The 409-nt window shown below is 77.5% G+C and overlaps 1 protein-coding gene across 1 annotated transcript in view; it reads left to right on the top strand.

Moving 5' to 3' along the window:
• The window catches only part of LOC112959109 (autophagy-related protein 9A-like), a 7,326-nt gene that overhangs the window by 4,873 nt on the left and 2,044 nt on the right, over window positions 1-409 (top strand). Inside the window, exon 9 of the mRNA XM_026053062.1 lies at window positions 207-320. Coding sequence (XP_025908847.1) covers window positions 207-320 — 114 coding nt within the window. The remainder of the gene's footprint in view (window positions 1-206; window positions 321-409) is intronic.

The following is a 409-nucleotide window of genomic DNA, read 5'->3' as shown; positions in this document are numbered from 1 at the left end:
CATGGGGTGCATTGCACGGTGTGCATGGGTGCAGCGCACAGGGTACACTGCACGGTGTGCACGGGGTGCAGCGCGCAGGGCGCAGCGCACAGGGTACACTGCACGGTGTGCACGGGGTGCAGCGCATGGGGTGCAGCGCGCAGTGTACACTGCACGGTGTGCATGGGTGCAGCGCGCGGGGCGGCGCTGACGGCCGCGTCCCGCAGGCGGACGTGCTGCTGGCCGGCGCGCTGGCGCGCTCCCGGCTGTGCCGCGCGGGGCAGCCCTGCGGCGTGGCCGGCGCCCTGGCCTCGCTCTCGTCCCTGGCGTCCCCGCTGCCCGCCCGCCCATGGCCCCCCGCCGCCGACAGCCCCCGCAGCGACCGCCCGCCGCCCGACCAGAGGTGCCGCCCACGGGGGGGACACGGGGG

The sequence above is a fragment of the Nothoprocta perdicaria genome, unplaced genomic scaffold, assembly GCF_003342845.1.
Source record: "Nothoprocta perdicaria isolate Ctin4 unplaced genomic scaffold, notPer1 scaffold_967, whole genome shotgun sequence".
NCBI classification, from domain to species: domain Eukaryota; kingdom Metazoa; phylum Chordata; class Aves; order Tinamiformes; family Tinamidae; genus Nothoprocta; species Nothoprocta perdicaria.
This window is presented reverse-complemented; position numbering and strand designations above follow the sequence as displayed.